The 22122-nt window shown below is 34.0% G+C and overlaps 1 protein-coding gene across 1 annotated transcript in view; it reads right to left on the minus strand.

The window, feature by feature from the left end:
* CHM (CHM Rab escort protein) overlaps positions 1-22122 on the minus strand; it is a 56146-nt gene that overhangs the window by 18697 nt on the left and 15327 nt on the right. Inside the window, exons 3-8 of the mRNA XM_072335427.1 lie at positions 19233-19305; positions 17962-18086; positions 13434-13809; positions 12382-12498; positions 11344-11464; positions 9914-10139 (exon numbers count right to left, since the gene is read on the minus strand). Coding sequence (XP_072191528.1) covers positions 9914-10139; positions 11344-11464; positions 12382-12498; positions 13434-13809; positions 17962-18086; positions 19233-19305 — 1038 coding nt within the window. The remainder of the gene's footprint in view (positions 1-9913; positions 10140-11343; positions 11465-12381; positions 12499-13433; positions 13810-17961; positions 18087-19232; positions 19306-22122) is intronic.

Here is a 22122-nt window from a genome sequence, read left to right on the forward strand (position 1 = left end):
AAAAAGAAAGAATACAATCTCCATAATGGCATAAATTGCATATCCTCTTCTCAGAGAGAACTGCTGAGGTAACTATCAAACATTATCAAGTGACATTTGACAAGTCTTCCTTCTTCCAGCAAGTTAAACAAACCCCTTTTATTATTATTATTATTTATCATTATTATTATTTTGATACCTGTTACTCAGAATAAATTCCTGCAAGAAAACATAGAACAGTCTGTTACAATACTGAACATGCTACAAACCTGTCACATTTTACCATATCTGAAAAGGACAGTCTAAGTGTTCCTGTTAACATCCCTTTTATTCCACTGTATTCCAGTGTAACCCATCTATTTGGTTTTCAGCTCACAGATGAATGGATGGAGCTCAAAGTAGGAGGGTATAAAAACTATAAACTACATCTGTCATCTCATTAACAGAGTTGGTATAGGTGTTGCATTTAAATAATGCATTTAAAATAAAGGAACGTGTAATCCTATTTTTTCTTTAATAGAGTTTACACTGTAATTAAAAAGATTAGCATTACCACATTCCTGATACTTTTATGGCATTATCTGGGAACCAGCCCAGCTACAGTACACAATTAATCTAAGAAAGGCAAGGTGGCTTGCTGGAATGTAGTTCTTGACTTCCAGGGTGAGCATGGGAATTTCATGGCTTACAACTTGTGGCTTTTTTGATGTTACAGATCTTCAGTGAATTCTAATAAATCATATATTATTTAAAAACAGGAAGAGTATTTTCTTTAAATTAATGTGCGGTTCAAAAAAAATAATTACAAATAAATCTAATTCATCCAGCCTTGGGAAAAGAATTTTCTCAATTCTCAGTTTGGTAACCAATTTTCAGACCTATTGTTGAGTTCTACGAACCGCTGAGTTCTAACTTACAAGCGTACAAAGTATACTGAAACTTTACAGTAAGTATGCAGAAATAACACTCGTTATTCAACCAATGCTTGTCATGTTCTAATTTGCTGATGAACTTCAATTATTCCACAGGTGTGAAACTAAAAGCAAGTTTTAATGTGAGTATATTCCCAAGTGAAACTGACATTTGTTCTCCTCTGTTAAAAATATGCCTTATCTATTTAATAAAAAATACCAATTGACAAGTACAAGAAAATCCATTCCTCCAAAACTGTTTTCCATGTCTCCCCTATTATCCCACTGTATGCACTGTTTGTTTGTAAAAGCAGCTCACAGAAAACAGTCTGTCAGGAGACAGCAGTCTCTACAGAAATTAAAGATAAAAGCTGTAACTCATCCATATTCTTTCACCAATTCAATGACCATGCAATGAGGCACTGCAAAAAAATAGAGATGCAGAGAAGATTGTGTTCCTCACACTGATAATATGTCTTGAAAGATATATTTTATTACATACTAAAGATATTCTGCAGTACTGAAGAACTTTCATTGCCTTTTCATCCTGACATCACACATAAGAACAATTCCAACCCAGTAATGTCACATGTGTAACATTCATGGATGATGAACTTGGAAGAAAAGAAAAGCTTGATGTTGCGAGCTTGAGTTCCAAAAATGGAAAACATACTGCTACTGGAAAGCCATGTTAGAGAGTTCAAGGACAGTTAATACCATGATACCTTTTAAACAGTATGAATAATGCAGCACAGCAATTGGCTGAAGTGTGTTAACAGCCCACATCTCTTCCAAACTGTACTCCAACAAATGGTCTATGGAAATGCAAACAATATTTCTTACTTGCTTCTTGCAAAATTGGAAGATCCAGTACCCTAGAAACACCACTTCTGTCCACGCAAATTCATCACATCAAATCCTGCTCTTGATTGTCTGGATGTTGTTGAACATGACACAAAATAACATCCGCTGAGGAATTATTACAGAGCCCTGAGACACTGGCTTACTGTCCATAATGCTGCAAAGAATGACTTCTAAACCTGTAATCCTGATAAAACCTGTATCAGGATCTTTCAAACCAGCTCTGATAAATTTATTTCATATGGTATAACAAAAAATTTGTACTGTTTTCTAACTAGAACTAAGATTACCTAGTTCAATACTGTAGAAACTATTCTTTTCCTCTCACTTCAACTACAGTAAGGATTGGTGGTTGTTTGTTTGTTTTTAATATAAATAAATAAACTTCATTTTTACTAGCAAGCTTTGAAAGAACTTTGCTGCTTGGCTGCACAAAAATGTGCATTACTTATTTTCAAGAATAGACTGCTATCCAGCAGAGGAGGGCATGACCTGTTTTCACAGTAGGCCAGCAGAAAGTGTTCTTTAAATGAAAATAGGAATGAATTTTGACTGTAATGTATTAAACAACCATGAAGAGCCAAAATACATATTAAAACAGCTCCTCCTGAAAAAGCAACATATTTAAAAAGAACTTTCCAAAATTATTTAGATATAGAAGCTGAAATATTAACTAAGTGGCATCCCAACAACCTATGGCAAAAGAAAAATCACTGTGCTAACATTACTTGCATACAATAGGCTATTCAAGAAGATCTGAATCCACTTCAAGCACAAGGGAACTCTTTGTTATCATTAACCCTAAATGACAGGCATTTAAACTGATATTACTCTAATTAACTACTGCCTACAACAATATTTTAAGTTTTGCTGAAGGATAACAAGAACACTGTACTCTACTTCAACTTTGCCCCAGGGACATCAAATCATATCACAACTATATTAACAGTTTTGAAAAATTTTGGCCATTTAGCCCTCCCTCATACGCAGCCTTTAAATGCCATTTCAGTTCCTATCAAGGCAAGAATCGGTAGCTGTAATTGTTAATACAGCTGTGAAGCAATTGTACTTATTAAAAGCTGATTTCTGACAATGCATTCGTGATGATTTATGAGTTTGTATATAATTGGATTATTCTATTAATTTTTCTGATTATTGTTTCAGCTAATACAGTGAAGGTCACTTACAAAATAAATCTTCATTACATTTCACGGAAAGTAACTGCCTCCAACTAGTTGTTTTCTTTAATTAAACACTAATGTAACATGAGAGGAAAATAGGCTTCAGGGTTGCTGCATCTGTTGCAACATGAGGAGTTTACCACTTTGATGTAATGCTCTGAGATATTAATTGAACAAAAATAGAGATGTCAGATGGAGAGATGTTCTATTTTCAACACTGAGATATCAAAAACACCCTGAACTTGCAGACCACCCCTAATTTGAAACTACATAAAAGAAGTGGAAAACTGTATCACAAAGTATAGTTTCACTCGTATGAAAAAGCTTTTACTTCTAGCATATATTTTTTCCTCCTTTTTATGAACTGTGTGGATGGATTAATTAGGAAATATTTTTCTTGACAACTGTACAGCTCTCTGCAACAACTATTTTCTTAAAGACGAATACTGTATGAACAGCACAGAAAGTTTTGGAGGAAGATCAAAGAAAAACATACCAAGGCCTGAATTAATGCATTGTTTTCTTTCAATTTATTTTTTCCCCCACACAGACCAACCAGTATCCCTGTTCTTAATGTTAAATTGTCTGTTTCTTAAAGGTCTCTAGGACTTAAGCAATTCCTTCAATATTGCTTTATGTTCTAAAAACATCAAAATGTAGAATACAGACAAATGAATGAACTATAGTGGCTACTGCTAAAAGAAGTAATTTCTTTCAAAACAGAATATATGAAAGACAAATTGCATTATGTGAAGTGATCACCTCGGTGAAGAAAATAAAAGTAAAAACCAGCACCAAAGAAATACTTAGTACTGCCACCTAGAACTGTTGTGGCATTTTTAGTTCATGATAATCAGTGACAACAAATACTAGCAAATGAAACAAATTCTGACTTTTTCCTGGAGGCTGTTCAGCATTCCTGTAAAGTTTAAAACATGTCCTGATGAATTTATAGTTATCCTAGTTAACAAATCCAATTAACAAAAGCATCGGAAAGTTTTTTTTGCAGAAACCAGAATTCTTATGCCTGTACTTATATAGCATGGTAGCTTCTTTTACCAGATCTTGGCTTCTGTCCTAGCACTGCAAGAAAGAAATTCTGGAACTCCCATCTGGCAGAGCTATATAAGAGCTGCTAAAATGGCAGAGCTCCCAGTTGGAACACTGAAATAATAGTGAGGGACCTCTGTAAAGTTAGGACCACTGTACCCTTCATTTTCCACTGAACTCTTCTCATGGAGAACTAAGAAATAGCTCTTCTTGATTGCATGGTTTAAGGACGTTATATAGAGAAATACTTATTCCTATTTATGCCGTTAAATAGCTTAGATTTCAGCCCTTCTTAAATACCATATTTAGAAAGAATGTTTACAGAAAAGTTTACTGAACTAACCTAATACAATAATGTACACAACAAAATAATTACAAGAAAAATCTCAGAGTGAAAATGATATATAAATTATGAAGAATTAAGACAATTTCCTGGGGTAAAAGTGTACCCCCAAAAAAGTCTATGGGACCAGGTCTAATACAAGCAGTTACACAGCCATAAAGTAGCTTAAGATTTTGAAAGGTCAGAAACCATAATGTTTCAAGTGTTCTTTCTTAAAATAACAACATTTTTACTCAAAATAGTATGTCCAATGTATTAAATGAATACCTGTGCACCTTGTTTTGCAAAATTATTTCAGAACAGGCTTCAGAGGAAAAGGTACTAAAAAACTAACTTATACTTCCAGTTGCATGCTCTTGACTGAGTTTTAGGCAAAGCTCCAAAATATAGGATAAGACATTTTAGCCATATCACAGATGTACTAGTATCACCATACAGCTGTTAATTACCAGAATCTAACAGTTGCTTAATACTGGATTAGTAAATAAGAGAATTATGTGAGGCTTTTCTCAGGATACTGCAATTAACACTACTTAAAAGTAAGTACAAATTAATAAACATTCTCTCAGATGTTGTACTCAGATTATTTTTATGTTAGTCAGGTAAGGATCCACCAGACAACATATTGAACTATGTAATTAACAAGTATCCTACTAATTAAGTCCAAAACCATGTGTAAATTGTAAGTGGTTACCACAAAGCAGGACAAAAAAACCCACAGAATTGTTCAGTGGTTTCTCTACTTCTGTGATGGAAGTTAACTACAAACACACCTGAAGAGTGATCTCTTTGGAAGGTGAAAGTATGAGACCTGTCTGGCCTTAACCTCTATAGATCTTGCAAAAAGAAGAAGCCATTCCTCAAACAAAGTCCTTTATCTGCAATTAAACAACAGTTCTCCTCTCAAAGAGAAGGTTCAGAGATTCAGACTGTAGGGCACAGATGCTAAAAAGAGCAACTGCAGAAACCAGTCACTGAGCATTAAGTCATCTACAAAATGCATCTATGTTCTCTTGGCTTCCAAAAAAAAAAAAAAAAAAAACCTTTCCAAATTTAAGTTATCTTAACTGAAGATATTCATGGACTACCTTACAAATTTAGTAATGTTTTGGAGACAAGTTTTCTCTGCTGTTTACTTTAATAAAAATGGACTCTGCTAAACTATATTAGCATTCACATCTCACATTGGTTATTTCCATGTCTGCTCATAATGCTGTAACATATCAATATGCCCGAACCCTTTAACGTAAGGCAAATTGTGCTTACCCACATAAACTGAGAGTAATTTGCTTGTTAGGAGTTGTCTGATAAATAATACCAAAATAATGCATTAAAGTATATTCGAATTCATATAAGAGAATTTTTAACTGATTTTTTTTTTTCCACATCTAGCTAGGGCTCTAAAAAATATGTATTTTGTCAACATTGTTACGATTCAGAGCATTCCATATTAGCTGGAGGCCCTTAGGAAGCACAAACTTTTGAAGATGACTACACTCGTTGTAAGTAAAACAATAAGTATAAGTAAAGCTCTCATATTTGTAAATAATTTTTAACCAAATGTCTCACTGAGAAAACAGATAAATTCTAGAAATGCAATTTACTTTCAAAACTTTCATACAATGCATTAGAATGCATTCCCCAACAAAGGTTATTTCCAAATTAAAAGTCTTTTCCTGTCAAATCCTGAGAAATAATGTGGGCAAGGACACAAAAGCATTCCATAGCTTTATTAACGACAATGCTCACTGATCTGTGAATAACCCGAAAAAAATGAAGATTATTGAGTTACTTTACCAATCTATCCATCCATCACTAGAGAACAGGTTTCAGCTTGATGGATTATCACACTTCCATGATGTTTATCCCAAGAAGGAGTTTCTCCTTAGGGGGAAAAATAAACAACTGATCCTACAAAGTCATGCTAAACACTTGCCCATTTGGCTTTCATCTATGAACAAACTGAAAAGAAGTATTTCAAGTTCGTCTTTAAAAGCCAAACTGCATCAGAAATTTTATTATTTCACTGAACTGCAAGTAAAAATCAAGTAATTATAAAGAAAGCAGCACAGCAGCTTCTCTTAGTAGTTGGCATTTTGATTAAGAGCAAGCAATAATGGTGAGTGGTCAGTAATTCTAAAGTAAATTTTCTGGTCTGAAGGGAATTATCTTAAGTGATAGTGGATATATAAATATGAACATGATTTATTTTGAAATTTAGAACTTATCTCTCAGATATAGCCCGTGCTTTAAAATCAGCTGTGATTCTTTCCTACTAGCACAGAACTGCAGATTTCATAAGAGTCAAATTTGTCATGCAACTGTCAGAAGAAAATAACAACAATGGTTAAATTTAGCAATAATGCAAATCTTTCAATACAGACAAGTTATGCATATTGCTTACATGTAAATACTTGATACTTATTTACAGATGTTGTTATGAATTTTTTAATACATCAATTTTAAATGCATATTACATTTAGGTTTCCCAAGATCTGGCTTTAATTTTACATAACCAAAAGCTTCCTAAAGATCTTAGCATGTACATAATTTGAAATATTAAATACCTAAGGCAATATTAGAAGCTTCAATATTTGTTGCAGATAATGGCTCAGATGTAGGGGTAAAAACTGATTATTCATTTTCAAAATACATACAAGAACTTTGCAAATCAATTGGAACTGTATCTCAGCCTAGACTCAATCATATTGTAAATTAAGGGATTAAAAGGGACAAACCACCTTCATCAAATCTTTATCACAAAATTATCACTGTCACTGGCTCTGACACAGAATGACTAATTTAGGCGAGAGTCTCTAACAACTACTTGGGGAAAAAAAAAAAAAAAAAAAAGTGATATTGCCCACAACATGAATACACAATGTAAAAGTTCAGAGCCTTTCTATAGGAAATGCAAGACATTAATTGATTACCCATACAAGTCAGTGGATCATTAGTTCCCATGGCAAAGCAGCAGAAGACCACCTATTACCAGGACCACATTTGTCAATTCTTGGATGACTATTAACAAAAAATAAGAGCAGGGTGTGTCATCCTTCTAAATCTTTCACATGCAAACAGATGATTTACAAACAGTCTCCAATTCTCTCTAAAATTTTAACTGGGGAAAAAAAATGCACCTCTAATTAGAAAGGCCAGTTTCCGTTTGGATGCTCATATTTGCATGTGACCAGAAAAAAAGAATCTGAAAATAAACTGAAGAGAATCTCAAAGACTTGATCGGAATTCAGACTGTTCACAAAGCAAGCATGTGGAAAAATTACAGAAGCGAGGTCACAACTCAAAATAAATAGCCTAGTATCTGGCAGTTACTTTAGATTGATTTATATTTAATCTAAATATCTTACTTGTCCCTCAGCTACAAAGGAAAAATCAGAAGTTGACCATTTTTAAGATTTAATTTGTCATGAGGAAATGTTTGGGGGGCATCTCCTAGTCACTTCCAGAAGTATATGAAAAACAAGAGAATCACCTCATGCAATACAAATGCTGCATTAGTGAGGCCTTCAAGCTTACAACAATGCCCAACTATCATCTTTCTTCAGAGATATACTTCCAGGAAAATTAAGGTTGCTATAAAATTGCAACAAACATGTTAACACAGGAAACAACAACACATACAAATTCCTGCAGCTGCCTTGCATATATTTCATTGAAGTTTTATTTAGTGTTGTATGCTATCTATAGCACATCTAAAGGTTCGGTATGATTTTCCTCAAATTGCAGGTTATTTTTTCATTAATTTATTTTCACCAAGCATAACACATTCTACTCTGTTTGAAAAGAAGGAAGATAATGGTTTCATGCCTACAGGTTTGAACCAAAGGCAGTTTGTAATCAAGCTATCAAAGTTTTTCTTCTTGTCAGCCTGGAATAGTATGAGGCCTCCAACGACCTTACTTATACCACAGATTCAATTTATAGAGACAGAAATCTCACATCTGTACCTCGTCATATTGGGAGGTACATTACAGTGATATAAAAGTTTAATTTTCTCTCCTAAACCATACCTGTTTAAACCAATAAAGAACTAACATCGCTTTTACTCACTCAAATGTCATCAATAGTTATGAAATGTTGTACTGTTTATGCAGAATTCATTTGGAATGCAGGGATGTGACTTACAAATGTCTTTGACTCATTCACATAAATATGCATGCATGCCATTTATAACAGTAGCCTTGATGAGAACACACAGTGTAACTGGCTGCAAGAAACGCTTAAGAGGTTTACATTAAAACAGAATATAGAACAGCGGTTAGAAATCACAGAACAGGTGACACCTTACTCTGATAACCTGGTGATAAAAACTGTAGGGTATGATGTATTGGTTGTGGCATTACTACTTTACCACACAGTTTGAATAGCATTCCTCCAATACTTCTCAGTTTTAAAAAGACAAAATACCCCAGGCAGACCAGACATATTAATTGGGATTAATAAAAATAAAAAACAAAATAATTTAAAAAATGGTGCCTGCCTTCTAGCTGTTCACTTAAAAACAAACCCATTCCAAACTTCCTAATATTTTACCTAAGTGATTTATATAGTCTTTATACAAATCTTTCAAAAACGTGATTTCTTAATCTATGAGTAGCTTGCTTCAACAACTGATATACTCTCCTCATCATATTTATAAGACTTGCAATTGAACAAAACCAAACCAAAATGCAGCAAACAATGGGTATGGTGTTCAATCTAGCTGAAGATTTCCTGTGATTGTCAGAGTTTTCCGATAAGACCCTCTAGACACCGCGGTCTCTAGTTCTTGAAATATATTGCTGGTGTACATCAGAAAATTGCTTGTACTGACTATTAAACCAAATGAAGCCAAAGGGCTTTAAATTCTGCAAGAAAAAAAATATTATGAGAATTCTAAGTTGAACTTCAGCAATCTTTTTTTCAGGTATTTGAAGTCCAAGAATGTCTAAGGAGACTGATGGCAAGACTTGTGCTTCTGTAGTCGCTCTGATAATCCTTCGACATTTTATCTATTCGTCATGTACTTGTATCTAGTAACATAATGCTCTGATAAGACAGAAAGACATCTCTAACACCCATAAACACCAGTTCTATAACATGATTATGCCCAGAATCCTTATTGGAAATTTGAATAAATATGTCAGTTTTAAAAAGGAACAGTCAAGTACAACTTAAATAAACTCTTGTCTACTTCCCTATTACCAAATGCAGACATTGACTGCAATCATCACCCATTACATTTCCGGAATAATTTTCATTTTATTACAAGTATTAAAATGGCATAATTTACAGCATTTCTGCTTCTCTCAATGAAACACTCTTCAAAACCTAGTTTCCTGATCTCATAGCAGAGTGCTTGACTACCCTATAATTATTTTTACTAAAATATGATTTTTTTTTTTGAGACTCATCACTTCGTGACTTTTTTTTTCTGAGACGTTCCATAGCCAATGAAAATACAAAGTCAACAAAACCAACATGAAATTGTAGTGAGATGTCTTCTATTGGATGACCTCTATCACCATAAGGTTACCAAATATTTCCTGTTTTGAAGATGGGTGTTAAAATAAAATGTTAAGACCTACCTGCAAAAACACTGTGGAATCTCTCCTTGACCATACAGAGGAAACAAAAATGGTGTGTTGCCATACCGGCCAAGGCACTGAAGAAACTTTCTTGTTGCCTGAAGACCTTCAAGAGTGTTGCAATCGTTTTCCGAAACCATTGCGATAGAATGAAGAATGAAGTGCTGCAAGCTAGGCGTTAATTTTCGTGTTTTTAAGAACTGAGCAAATGTACTGTTCTTGTAGTCTGAGGAAAAAAAAAAGGTAGATTCAAGTAAAGGGCGTAGCACAACACCTGAATTTTCTCACAGAAATATTTTTCTTTAGGCTGAACTATATTAAAATACACAAAGATAATTATAAAAGCAAATGAGTTCAACAAGCATTGCTCAAAATGGATAAAGAAAATTCTCAGAAGAAATACCACATTATTAAAGTATTTCAGAATAACACAATCCCATTGCATAAGACAAACACTCTAAAGTGCAACATCTAAATATGGCTACCTCTATTTATTCTGCTATGTTCATCTAAATATGTTTCTAAGTTGCAAGAAACGTGAGAAACTGTGCACATAAATTCATTGGTTTTGAAGTGCCTGAGGATGGTAAATTACTCAGATCACATGAAAGACACACATACTGAAACCAAACTGACTTAGTTATTAGATTGTACATATATGCACAGAAGAGCCATTCAAATCATTTTTTTAGTTCACTTACTCCCAGCAAAAAATAAAAAAGGATGAGATAAACAAAAGCCAGGGATGAGGAATTTCCCCTTTAAATTAATCTTATCGCTGATACACTTTTTAATTCAAAAAAAAAACCTGTCTCCTAAGACAGTTAACGTAAGCACTGCATCCTAATTAGACATCTCTAAAAATATCAGTTAACTTAATAAAATCCAGTATTTCTTCAGGATTTGTTCTTAAGCTAATTTCAACTACGTGAAAACTCACAGGAATCAGAAGACCTTCCACCAATGCTGTGCACAGTATTATCAAGCCACGTATTCTTCTTAAGACTCAATGAATGTTATTATGAAAGCATCTTACTACCTCACACATGGCCATGCAAGTCACTGAATGACAAGTGCATCTTATTCAAAGAAGCTGAGAAGAAAAATCAGATATCTCGCACCATATTAAAAAATACGTGAGAGAAAAAACAAACAAAAAAAAAGCAAAAAACATCTGAAACATCTTGAAACCTTACTTACTGCAATACAGAACTTGTTAAAGAAAAATGTAAATAATAAATGATGCTGAGGGAAACAGAAGAACAAGTATTTAGGTACAAGAATTCAACATGAAAGTGAAAAGGTGTAAGTATACTTTAAAAATAAAACCTTAAAAATAAGTAGAGTGAAAACAAAGGAGAGCTATCAAAATTTTGCCTGACTGAATGAACTCACAAGGCAAGGATGTATACTGTTCATCGAAACACTACCTTGGTATTCATCAGGGTGCTGCTCATACTCCAGGCAAAATGTCAAAAATTTCATGAGCATCCGTTTTTCCACCATCGCAAGCTGCCTGCTGTTGAAGACATCAGCTCTAGAACAAGGTACCTGAAAAACACATGTATTTTTAATAATTTCAGATACTTTCAATACTCCAGGTATGGAAAGCACAGAACTACACCATAGGAAAAGAAAATTTGCTAGATCACAGTATCACGCGAGTTGGAAGGGACCTTAGAGATCATCGAGTCCAACTCCAGGGTTTCGAGCCCTCTGTGTAGCGAAGCGGCACTTCTACCCCCTGCACCACAGGGGGGATTCGAACCCCGGGCCATCGGTGTTGCAAGCAGCAATTCTACCACTGCGCCACCAGGGCACACATAATCAGTTATCTTCTATTACATTTATTTTCTTATATATTTCAATTATTTCTGAACACCACTACAAGAAAAGTTACTTATTTTCCACAAAAATATACTAAAATCTTTTTTCCCTTCTTTTCCCTCTATTTCTTGTCAATTTAACTTGTATCTCTGAATGTAGAGTTAATGAAAAAAACCTGCATTAATTAATGGTGCCAAACATCATCTCTTACCATTATCAGACCAGTGACTCCTCCTGAAGCCTATGCCAGGGAGCCAAAAAGCTAAGACTTGTGAGTCGTTAAGAATTAACCGCTGAGTAAATCATGGTCTAAATATATGACTAGGCAAAGATTTACAACAATAACTTACTGGAATGCACATGCTTATCCAGTCTTACTTTAATTAGTTTTTAGTTTCTTGTTATGCGCTTTAATATTTGGGTATACCATTTACAAATCTTTCTAATTCTGAGAAAGAAATAAAAACCCTTTCCTTTTTTGAGGGAAAAGGGAAAATACTAGCTTACTGTTACAAAACTCTCATGAAACCAAAGTCAAGCTTTGTTTTTTTTTGTTTTTTTTTTGTTTTGTTTTTTGTTCTTGTTTTGTTTTACTTTAAAAAGATGAGAATAAACACATGCAGTACACAATTCTAAGATACCTGTTCTACTTTTCCTTCCCGAAAGGCAAGAATTCGTGTTGCATTTTTGAACTCTGCATATCTGCTAACGTTTGACTTAATCAGAAGTTCAATTAAGAGACCTCGGGAGTAAAGCAGCTGCACAATGAAGAAAAATAATGTAATGAGTAAAGAGAGAATGCTTACATCAAAGAAAAAGAAACATCGACACCAATAGTACTCATTTGTAAGATATTTTCCGTAACTGTTTACAAGTACACACAAAGTAAAATCTGAATAAAAAAAAAATCAAGATGTAGTAGCTGCAAAATAATACAAAATGAATTTAAAAGAAAACCTTCCCACTAAATAGCACATAAATAACACAGAGGTTACAAAAAATGCCATTTAACTCAAATTTGCAGGGACTTTTACTGGACATTAGCCAAAAGGCAGATTTTAGAGATTAAAGAGTATGACAGAATAATGTATATCAGAGAGTATATCAGAATAATGGTGTCTTCTTTAAGTAAAAGGCACAACAGCAAGAACTTAAGACAGTAATTTTACTCAGGCTTTGTGTTACGGTTTAGCTAATTATTTTCTCCTTCCAATAAAATCAGTTACAATTCAGTGGTTCAGGTACCAGAAAACCAAAGCAGATGAGAAAGAAGACAGAGAATAAGAGAGTTTCACAGAGAAGTCTCATTAAAAACAATGAGATACCCCCAGACAGAAATTCTCTTTTCACTTTAAAAACAGAACTCTTCATTTAGATGAGACATTCCTGCTTTTTGTTTGTTTGTTTTTTTAATCCTTGTATTGAAATACTAGAATATCACTTGAACGAAAAATTTCAGGAAATTTATTTTTACAGATTCCAGAGCTATGCTTTATGACTTTATTACAAACAGTAAAAAAACTCGTATGAAATACCTCCTTTGTTTTATTAGTACTAATACTTTCTTATTTGTCAACAGAATGCCTCAAAGTACTGTAACAGACTTCTTAAAAACGAAACATATATTTTTTTAATTTTCAGCATATTAAGCAAAGTAAATGTAGCTGTTTGAAAAGAGATACGAAGTTCCTACCTTAGAAACTAAATCAATATTAAATCTTCTGCCTTCTCTGACAATTTGGGAATACGTGATTTTCTTTGGCTCCTGGGCAGAAATTTCTGAGTGCACATCTTCAGTTTTTCCCAATTCCAGAGTGGATTCACCTGAAGATGTATTATGAGAACTTTCATTCTCAGAGTTTATTTCCGAAACGTTCCCTTCTGCAGCACTTGCTGGATCCATGCTCATAGCATTTTCTGATTCACAGTTCTCAGCCCCAGGTACAGCACTCTCCAGTGTTGAGCATTCTTTTTCTGGTTCTTCAGCAACCTCCTCGGCAACAGAGGCTCCAAAGACAGGCAACCTTGCCAATGCACCGGCTTCTTCAACATCTTCATCTGCATCCTGACTGATTAAAAGCACAAGGAGAAGAAGAGAAAAAAAACAAAAAACAAAAAACTTTTAGAGTCTTTAAATCTTCTTTAAAGCTTTGAGCCTGTGCCAGGAATGGAAACCTCAACCCCTTCTTAAAAAGCACTAGAATTTCTTTATCCTGGCCAAATCAGGTGTATCACTTGCAAAAGTAGTCTGGTTCTTAGGCTGATTCAAGAGAAGTACGTTTACAGGAGAAAGATAAAATAGAACACTTTTGTGTCCTTATTTAACAAAACCAGAGCACAGAACAAGCTTAACAAGAAAATCTAAACTCACATAGTTGTACATGGTACAGACTTTCATAAACAAAATAAACGGAGTAATGAAACACTGACTGGGTTTTCTGTAATTATAAAATACAATGTAAAATAATACCACCACCTCCAACAGGCTTGCAGGATAAAACAGAAGTTCTTTATATAACTAAGACTACTTCCAGTGCATCACTGTAGTGCATCCTTATGAGAAACATGGAATTCTGAACTGAAGTTGAAGTTAAAAAATTCTGGTAACTTCATCAGCAATCTTGCATTCTGTTTGGCTGTAGAAGTTAAAAGCCATACAGAACAAAGTTCCTCCATGAAACAACATTGTTATTCTGCGTTGCAAGTGTGCACATAGTTCTGATTAATTTCTAACATAAGTAGGATGTAGGCAGTCAGTCAAAAAGAGGGACGTGACCACACAAGTAGTTGATCTACTCCAGTTCTTTTACACAACACAGTTCTTTAGTATTCTTCATATTATGCAGACCTGTACCTTTAATCACATCTACTCTCTTTATCTTAAGCTTCAATGACATCAACCTTAGAAAGTGGCACTTTTGAACTTAGAATTTCATTTTATACTACCAGCTGAGATGAATCAAATCAGCATCATTGTAAATCAAAAGAGTTCAGCAATAATTTCACACTGTCTTTTTTATCTTTACACCACAAGCCATTAATGCACTAAATAAACAATATAATCTTGGATGAAAACTAAACAACTATGATTTTAAAGGTAACCTGTACACGTACAGTACGAAATTTCAGTAACTATCAAGATTCTTAATATTCACCAAGCAGCAAGGAATTATTCAGCACATATAAAAACGGTCCCTCACACATGTGTAGACTTAAAGATGGAAGGAGGAGGCAAAAGTTTCTGTTAAAATAAGAAAGGAAGACAATTTCTCTCCTTTATACTGTTGCTCGCTTATCTCATGTGAACTCAAGCAGCTTCTACAAGCTGATGAAAGTAAGAGTTCAGTGCCACAGCTTGTGCACAGCCACCAGGAAGCACTCATTCCTGAGTGGGGTAAAGTGTTGCCCTGGGAAATAAGGGAATGGGTGAGAGGAAGAACTAATTAAACAAGTCTGTTTCTGCACATTGATTTTTATCTGGTTTTGCTTTATACTGCAAACATTAAATAACTATAAAGTGTAAAAGATAAATACACTGTCAAGTGCTCTTTAAAGGGTACTCTCTACTAAAACTGCAAATGAAGATCAATTCAATTGTAGGGTTCTCTCTGAATTTATTTGCATTATTTTCAGGAATTGTGAATGTGAGGTTTGCAAAGATGGACCAAAGCAGTAACTAACTGTGAATTTCTTATTTAATCCATCATAAATTTTTATACAACACAAAAAAACCAAACAACTCTTGGTTCTACTTTCTCCCAAGCTTAATGTACAGTCCAGCCAATTCTCCTTTTAAGCATACTCTTCTTGCTTTTAAAAGTTCAAATTTTGGATTTGCGGTACGTTGTCTTTTCAAATCCCACTGAAAAGCAGTATAGCAGAAACGTATATTTGCATATTTTAACTCACTATTCAATTCCCACTAAAAAAATATATAAATCTACATGATTTGCATCTCTACACGCTTTATAACGAAAACCTGTATATAATCTAAATTCATGACATTCTTCCTATAGGAACAAATATCCTTGAATAATGTAAGAGCTGTCTATAAAAATCACTCTGGTTGAACTTTTGTACTGACAATTCTTCGCCTAATTCAGAAAAAAATAATACATCTGCAGACAAATTGTTGTGTAAATTTAGAATATTATCTTCCACCATTCATCAATTAATGGTACTAACAAAGGGATATCTTAAAATGAATGTGTCTTATTAATGCCTTGTAACAGCAACCCCTTCAGATAGGTCAAATGAAAAATTGCCAACCAGCTGGTTAATTTATTCAGCACAGGTGTTCACTATTTATTTTTCAGCCATTTGCCTTTTTTCAATACCGCTTGCTGTAGACACAGTATTCTTTTCCTTTGATGGATGCACTTTGTTCTAAGGCCATTCATTTCAGATTTGCACTGTGTATATTATACTGCTACCCAGCTGTTTATTCTTTCAAAATAAATGTTTAATGGTTACTTCATAGGAGTTATAAAAGTTAAGCAAAAACAACACAATCTAGGCAGAATGTTTAAGTTGTCTGGAAAACAGTAATTGACTCTCAGAAAGTTTGAAGTTATTCTGGAAAACTTTTTCATTGCTATCTTTTCTAGGCTTATTAAATTGTATTCTTCCTTGTACTTGGCTGTTTTTTGTCTGATGATACAGACAGCATGGTGCATTCAGACTAATGTAAATGCTTAATACAGGACAAAATGGGAGATTCAAGTACTCAATGCTCACATTAATAAACTGTGAAATCTTAATGTTAAGGAACTGACTTATTATTGATTCTGAGCAATATCTATTATGGCAGTAGATTATAATTACAATACTCAATTGACACCTGCTTTAAAACAAGCATAACATTCTACCTGCAGGAAAGGTCTAGCAACCATTTCTGTGCAACAAACAAATCTGGAATATTCTGAGCCTGTGACCTTCAGAGTGCAGAAATTGCTTTTATTTATTTTGTTGGGTTTTTTTGTTTATTGTTAAACTGTTTGTGACATTCAATAAATATATATTTTTATATGAGTACCTATTTGGCAGTGCTTCCTCCAGCTACCTAAGAGGTTTATTAAAAGACTATAGGTTAAACTTACATAGTTCACCTAGAGCACCTCTCAGGAGTTCAGAACAGTGTTCAGTTTAGAGCAAAATCCAGGAGATAAAAATAATAAATATAAAGAAATTCAAAAATTTAGCTAAGACCCCGCATAATTACCATTTGTTTTTACACAACTACTGTTGTGCAGTGGTCAACATTTCTGCTTCACAAGGTTACTTTCTGGTTTTCCTAGAATTTCAAGTGACATAATATGACACTGTGGTAAGCTACATGGCTTATAGGTAACAAAATATCATACATCCACTTAAAGAGCTAAACTGAAAATGAACTTCCTATCTCATCTCCACAAACACTGAGCTAAAAGATATCTTCAGTTAGGATATCCACATTCTCAGTTCTAAGATGGTGTACTAATTACAATTTACTTCTGCAACAGGTAACCATAAAGGGAAACCTGTGTATTTCCAAGTAAGCAAGGATTTTTTGCACGTCATATGTAAAGTAAGGGATGAGTTACCTTACTATAAATACAAAACATTTTGGGTTGTCATCTCTTTAACTTTTGCTGAGTTTCTAGCAGCCTCCGATCATGCAATTGTTGACAAAATATCATGGGTAAGTACTGTTAAATGGATTAAATACAGTGAATCTAAATAATGACAAAGGACAAATATTACTATATCATTTTAGCATAGTCAACTATCTTACAGTTAGAGAACTATGGTCCATTTGCATTTCCTGTTCTTACACAATCTCTCTTTTTCACATACATATATGTTTAACATTTAGTAGGAGAATAACGCCTACTAACCAAATTAAGAATGAAAAAAATCAATAGATGGTAGTTCATAACAAATGAGGAATTACACATGCAACATCTTCTTCTACTGAGATGTAAATTACTTGCTCAAAGTTGGCCAACAAATTATACCGAAATCAGATAAAGTAGTTTAAGAAGGACCAGTTGGTTTCAAGGAAGTGCATGTGATTTCAACAAAAGTACTATCAGACCACGAACATTTCAGAGTTCACAGCTACTTTTTGAGACCAACAGGAAGTATGGTAGGGGGGTGAAGTACTTGAAGCCAAAAGCACAAAATAATAATATGCCAGTGAGCATATGAAATTATTTATATATTTATAAATTTATACTTACTCGCCAAAACAGAAAGCTTCTACATGCTGAATAGTTTTATCCTTCTTGTTGAGAGAAATAACTTCTTCATTCTCAAGGATCAGTTTTCTCCAGTCTTCACATTCATCCTTGATATCCGTATTTTGCTTACAAAGAACAATTATGAAATTACATTTTGTACTGTGCTGGCTGTTCTTGATCTATATAAATCTATTCCCAAATAATCTGTTGTACCTCTGTATGTTTAAAAAAAAGAATAAAAGAATTGTTTTTAATGTTTTAATGCCTTTTCCATACAGATTTTTGGAGTTAAGCAAGTTAGAGCTAGTTATTATAGCAGAATAACATTTGTGCTAAATCTAGCTTGAGAGATCTGAAAATAATGTGCAGAGAAATGCAAGTTTCACTAAAAATTTAATATAAATTTGAATACAGTCAATTGTAAGACAAGTTTCCCACAGCTGGGTTATTTCCAAATTTTGAGAGAGAAGTCTGTGAATGAAGACCATATCAGAAAATACAGTGATCTGGGTATTATGTTAATCTGTCCACACGGCAGACTCTAAACTGCACAAAAGAACACTCACTTTAGAGACTGAGCAACTCCACTGATTATGGCAGAAGTCAGCACTTCATAATAAACAGTTATAGAGACCAAACTGAAGAAGATCCATTTTTTTTGAAGAACAAGAAGTTCATAATGCTTCAGTAAATAATATGATCAGTCACTTGTTAATACAGACCAAATGCTCACACTTCTAAATAAACAGCCTCTTCAAAGGATTTCTAGTGGACTGCATTAATTAATATTTAATTAATGAACTTTGCACAAACTTGGACAACTGAAAAATACACCATCAACATTTATCATTTTGCCCAGGTTAAGGGACATATCAATGGAAGGGTTCAATAAATACCTTTATTACAGTTAAGAAAAATTAGCTGAAAGAACACAAAAAAGGGGAAAAGATCCGAATATAATTTACAGAAGATGCTTTGAAAGGAATTGAAACAATAATATTGTTGTTTCAGCATCAATTCCAGAATCAAGAAGTATGATTGATCACTAGACTGCTTGGTCTCAGATAACAATATCAATAAAACAAGCATACCAAACTCTTAGTATGCTAGACCAGATGGATGAGCTTTAAGCAGCGAAGCTGTTTAGAAACCTATTTTATTTGTAAAGTTCCACAAAGAGAAAGAATGTTGTGATAATACCTTGTAATAAATTATGCCAACAACTGGGTTTAACATTAAAGTACATCAAAAATCATTTGAGAAATTTTTACCTGATTTTCTTTAATCCAGGACAATAATCCTGAAAAACTAAAACTGGCCCAGTTTCCGCCATAGTAATTTCGCCTGAAAGAACACGAAAGAATGGTGAAACATGATGGACAGAAATCACACAGCCTTTTCAGACCCAATGAAAAAAGAACTGAATTTTGAGACATTCAAAATACTTTTCATGACAGTCTTTACAGTTATAGACATTCATGTAATATCTCAAAATTCTTAATCAGATATACAATTTCCATTCATCTCTGACCAAATAAATTGTAGTCCAATATCCAATTATTCAGAGGATAAGTTGAATAATGCTGAGAAAGCACATGGACTGCTGTGAGTAAAAGAGAAATATAGATAGTTTATGCTTCTTCAGCCAAGACTGATCCTTTAACTCAATCATGTACATCACTACAATCATTTTATTTAATATGGAGCCAAACTAATATGTCTGCAAGTTTCAGCTATGTTCTTAGAATAGGCAACAAGGGTTTTCCATACCTGTTCCACACACAGCTTTGGGAAGGGCAGGACTTACCAGCTTTGTTACACAAACATAGCTATTTTGCTTCTGACTGAAGCTGAGTTAACCATTTCACTGCATGCCACCTCTAACCTAACAACACTTGTGAGGTAGCTGTGAAAGGGAAGGCCATCTCAGTTGCAAAGAGTAAAATCCACAACTCTGTTACCCATTATCCTAAATAACAGAAAAATCACTATTGTTTACCTACGTGTCACAAAACAGATTACGCTTACAGCCCACTGTTGAGATGCTATGGCAAAATCATGATTAAGCTGTATAAACTGTAGGTGGAGCCAAAGGAACTGATTCTTAGAAAACGCTCGTACCTACTTTATTACTTTTCAGTTTATATTTATCCCCTTCTGCCTTGAAGATACTAGTTTACCTGTTTAAATCAAAGAAAATCAACTGCACTGCTGTTAATCAAAGATTAAGTCTCAGATTTCCCCTCCCCCCCCCCCTTTCTGACTTTTTCTATAAGAACTTTAGGTGAAAGTGAACTGAATTTTGTTACCATACCTATCAGATACTAAATATTTAACAGCCTAGATAGGAAAAAATGCAACTGTATCAATTGTGTTTGATAAAATCAATAGTATTTGCAAAGTAAGAAAACTGCTTTTGGATTTAACTCTGTTCTCCAGCACTGTATGCTGGCAGCAGGAGTGAAGGGTCCCAAAATGCCCTCCGGAAAGGATTCTTAATGCTGCTGCATACACTGAAAAGAAACATTTTGGAAGGAGGGTAGCAATGCAAAACTAATAAATCCAATGAATTTAAAACACTATCATCACCACTTTCATTTTTGAATTGTATAAGTATGATAAAGGGGAAAACTTAAAATTTGTGGCTGCTTCCACTGCTTGAGATGGGGATATTTTTGACAAGGCTTATCTGTACTGACAAAGACTTCATTAAGGGTGTCAGTCCCTTTACAGTTCCAGAGCTATGCTCTGTACTAAGTTGCTTACTTAGCATATGAAAGACAGATGTCTGCTAAACAATGCCTAATTGTTCCTGACTAGAAACTGACCTAAAAAAGTCTTTCAGCTTCTGCAAGGCAACAGCAAAGAACATAAATAGGACATCTTTTGCAAAGACAACAAAATATAACATTTACTGAATTAAGGCGGATCAAACAAAAACCCACATGGTTTAAGGCCATGAACTGCAGGTATACACTTGAAGGAAACTCAAACTGTTTATCCAGCCATTTGGTTATTCCAAGAATGATTTCATCTGTAGGTGTTATCAACAAGAAACACCAATAATCTATAAAAGTTAGTTCAAAATTGATTAATTATGTGAATGATATGGGAGAGGCTTAAAAAGTACTTTTAACTGGTATCATTTAGAATCTATTACTAAATGCCTGATTCTGCTAGATTTCAGTCTGTAAAGAAGCATACAATAGTTAAATGGGATGACAATTGTCAATTTCTTTTAGAACAAACAGCACAGGTTATTGTCTCGCTTCTTAAGATTCCACCGAATCAATCCCCATATATTATCTGCCACTTCTGGGACTTGTGAAACACCACAGTCACCAAGATTTATTTTTAAGGGAATCTGCTGCTTTAGCTGCAAGTTTTCTTGAATATGGAATACAATCTGGCTGTCAGTGCAAGCCAGGCCATCGATCACAGGAATCGCAGAAAACACCTGCCTAAAAACGGAACTAGGTTTCCTGAAAACATACCAGTATAAATTCAATAATAATAAGAATGAAAACTTTCTGGTGAAAGAAATTAATATATTACTTTTGTAGGAAGTTACAAAAGTTTGTGAGCTGTCAGTCATCTTTGATGAAAACACTCCTCTATTCATCAGGTGGATTTTCCTTTGAAATTGCTTTCCATTTTAATCAGCACTGACATGAATCAGTGTTTTCAACACAGCACCCCATAATTCCATTTTGACGCTCAATCAGTACTGAGAGGATGGTACAGTCTTTCTCAAATGGCAAATGAATCACAGCTGTGTCTCTTCTGGCATCTGAGCACCATTTCCAAGTTATGTTACACAACCTCAAATATTAATCCCCACTGGAAGCACCAACTTTCAGATGTTTTTCCCCCAGCATTTTAATTTTTTCCACTCTGTATTACATGGTTAAACAGGATTGTTTAATTTTGCTATAAAAGGTAAAGTAGATAAGACAATTTTGATAATGAGCAAAGTTCTTGTAAAATTCTTGAAGTAATCTGAAAAAAAGTTGATTTATCATCTCACAATTCAGAGTCCTTCATAATAAAATATTTTCGTTATAATTACAGTGAAAATAGACTAAAATAAGGAATTCTTTTGAGTAATGGTCAAAACCAAAGACCAATGAAATCTAGAACACCATCCCCAAATCTTGAACA

The sequence above is a fragment of the Excalfactoria chinensis genome, chromosome 4 (assembly GCF_039878825.1).
Source record: "Excalfactoria chinensis isolate bCotChi1 chromosome 4, bCotChi1.hap2, whole genome shotgun sequence".
In the NCBI taxonomy this organism is placed as follows: Eukaryota; Metazoa; Chordata; class Aves; order Galliformes; family Phasianidae; genus Excalfactoria; species Excalfactoria chinensis.